Source organism: Crinia signifera, chromosome 2, assembly GCF_055691185.1.
Source record: "Crinia signifera chromosome 2, ASM5569118v1, whole genome shotgun sequence".
NCBI classification, from domain to species: domain Eukaryota; kingdom Metazoa; phylum Chordata; class Amphibia; order Anura; family Myobatrachidae; genus Crinia; species Crinia signifera.
The window spans coordinates 393,607,217-393,610,452 of record NC_139218.1 but is presented as its reverse complement, the minus strand read 5'-3'; the positions used below and the strand labels follow the sequence as shown (position 1 = coordinate 393,610,452).

The following is a 3,236-nucleotide window of genomic DNA, read 5'->3' as shown; positions in this document are numbered from 1 at the left end:
CATTAATCATTGTCACATTAGCAGATAGGTGTAACAGCAGCAGTACCCCACTACCATGCACAAAACCTTTAGCTAAAAAAATATTTTGAAAAATACATGCCAACCACAGTGGGCCCCTAGCTAGAGGGGGGCCCAGGGGTACTGACCCCTTGTGCCCCCATTATAATCCGGCCCTGCTCTACGCTCCTCCAAAGATCTGCGCCTCTCATCCACACTCATTACTCGCTCCCATTCCCGACTGCAGGACTTTCTTTGGGCTGCACCCACTCTGTGGAATGTCCTCCCAAGCACAATAAGTCTCTTCTCCAGTCTCCAAACCTAAAAACTCACCTCTTCAGGCAAGCTTATCAAATTCCAGAACCAGTCATAGAACCTTGCATTCTGGTGGAATCGATGCAATAAAGAATACAGTATCTATCCTTATGTATCAATGCCTATTTCCCTATAGATTGTAAGCTTGCGAGCAGGGCCCTCCTACATTTTGACTGTCTGTAAATACCCTGTTTTGTTGTATCACTGTCTCCTTTGTAAAGCGCAATGGAATATTCTGTGCTATATAAGAAACTGTTAGTAAATAAATAAGACTGATGTATACGTGCCATTGTGTATATTCAATGTTGCCACATGATACCCCCCCCCCCCCCCCCCCCAAAAAAAAACTTCTTAATATAATGTTTTTTCAATTATTGTCCGACCAACCATTGGAAATTTGGTACAATGGAACGTATCCCTGGATTAGGTTGTTTAACAGTAGAACATTTAATTGTAGGTCCCAACGACTAAGAAGTCCAGTCTATATCTTTATTTTGAGTTTATTGAGATCATTTATACAGAGGCACGAGCGAAAGTTGGTCCGCAAACAGATAAAAGGCATGTTCAAAAGAAGTTTTCCTATGGTATCATTTTACAGTAGATGCCCATAAATTGGGGGCTCGTCTCGGTCTTCACTCAATACTTGGAAACATGCCCAGTTCTGCAGATGAAGGTCCTCAGGACCCCTTGCCTTATATATTTCCTCAACACTTCATCTCGAAGTCCGTAGATTAAAGGACTAAGGAACCTGGGTACACAACTGTATATGAGGAAATTGACTGTCGGTATGAAAGGGTTGTAGTTGTACGGGTAGGTTTCTGTCAGTGTGGACAGCAAGGAGGCCATACAGAGACATAACTGGAACGCGTGAAGCAATACCGTTTTGCCAGCTTTCAAAGCGTTAGAGGACTGTGAGCTTACTTTTTGAGCAACCAATATAATGCGGACATACGTAAATAGGATGGTTAGTCCCACAGTGGTGAATCCAATCAGGAGGCTTTGTGATCTTATAACAGATTGAGCAGGATTCACAATCACAGTTGACTGGGAACATATAACAGGAACAGAAGATATGACACTGTGCGAGGAGAGTATAAGAATTATTTCGGCAACATAAGGGATGGATCCCACCACCCAAATGAGCACGATGGCCACATGAGTTCTTTGCTTGGTGCAGAGTCCACCATGCCGTAGCGGGTGGCAAATGGCCAGGTAGCGTTCTAAAGCCATGGTGGCCAAGTTGTAGGTAGTGGCTTTGAACGTGGCGGAGCCTATAATGAACAACAAATAGCAGCTTGGACCGGGGATCAATACGCGATAGTTGGCAGCCAGTAAAAGAACGGTTCCAAAGGCAATGTAACAGGTGTCATTGATGAGCATGTGGAGAAAGAGGATATATCGGGAGGTCTCTCGGATCGAAGAGGTTGTGAGGAAGACATTGAGCATCACGGCCATGAAGTAGAAGAGGCAGAAGAAGCAGGCAATTATCAGCAATGCCAGGATCAGATTGATCAGCTCATTTTTGCCATTGGTAATGAGCACCTGGGAACTGTTGCTGTGAATTCCTGAAGAATTCAACATTTTCGGAAGGTGGACATTCTTTCCTCACAAGCTGAGGTACTGTATATATGAAAAGGGAAAATTATTATTATACATGGCGGTTACATTTGTACAAATTCATAGACGGTCAATGACACTGGAGGTGATTCAGCAGTAATAGCGGAAATGTTAAAATTGCTATTTGTCGATATTGGCAATTCTGCACAAGTGTGAGGGCTTGCATTGCATTTGCATTCTGGAAAATGTGATGGTGAAGGCTGGCGATGGTGCTGGGTGGGCAGCAACACAGCATTAGGTGGGTGCAGGCCAGAAAATGCTGGGGGGTCGGCCAGGGGTCAGCACTAACCGCACATGCAAAGACCCCCGGCAACTGGCAAAACGGAGCGCAGGGACTGGCCCCTTTCAGAGCCCCTGTCCCTGCACCTGCAGGAACATATATGTGGCATATTGCAATGTGATCCTGGGTGGTAAATGCTGCCCAAGGCAATCCTATAATTAATGGGACCTCTGATTTGGAGGTAAATTTGTATTCCTGGGAGGTGACGATGGGGGCTAGCTATGAGCGGATATGTTACGAGCGTGATCAGTAGTGCTAAAAGTGGGGTATTAATTCCCAGTGCCTGATGGAGGAGCTCAGCAGGGGTGGAGCCTACTGCTTGTTCCCCCCACCATCCTCCCCTTACAGGTCAGCTGAGGTGTCTCCCCACCCTAGTCTCCTCTGGCTATGTAGGGGCAGAGCGAATGTGCTGATCACACCCCTGCCTTGATCTGATCCTGGTTGAGGAGCCCTGTCACCCCCTGTGGCGTCACAAAGACTATTTATTCTGGGGAAGAGAGATTTGTACAGTGTAGCCCACAGCTTTTGAATGTGAGTAGAAGTATTTTATATTGAATATGGTAAACTCCAGGCAACCGATGGAGGGACTGGCAGAGCGGATCAGCAGACGATGAGTGTCTTGCAAGGAAGATCAGCCTAGCAGCAGCATTCCTAATGGATTGCAGTGGTGAGAGTCTGTTCTTAGGAAGACCGGTAAGGAGACTATTTCAATAATCAATGCAGGATATAATGAGTGCATGGATTAGTTTTTGAATTGTCTTGTGTGAGATATGGACAAATTTTGGATATGTTTTTAGATGTGCGTAACATGATTTAGAGAAAGATTGAATGTGATGAATAAAGGACAGTTCAGAGTCAAGAATGACCCCTAAGCAGCGAGCTTGTAGGGTAGGATTGATTGTTGTGCCCTCAAGACAGCAACTACTCTTGGCCGGTGGGACTATAATTAATTGTTTTGGAAATGTTGAGTTTGAGGTGGCGAGATGACATCGAAGATGAAATGGGAGAAAGGCATGCAGAGACACGG

General features: G+C 45.4%; 1 protein-coding gene across 1 annotated transcript; it reads right to left on the bottom strand.

Moving 5' to 3' along the window:
• Positions 1 to 948: 948 nt before the first annotated feature.
• On the bottom strand, positions 949 to 1,893 carry LOC146058578 (odorant receptor 131-2-like). The gene has a single exon (XM_083170857.1). It carries the CDS (start codon positions 1,891 to 1,893, stop codon positions 949 to 951), a length of 945 nt encoding a protein of 314 aa, XP_083026983.1.
• Between the last annotated feature and the right edge of the window lie 1,343 nt (positions 1,894 to 3,236).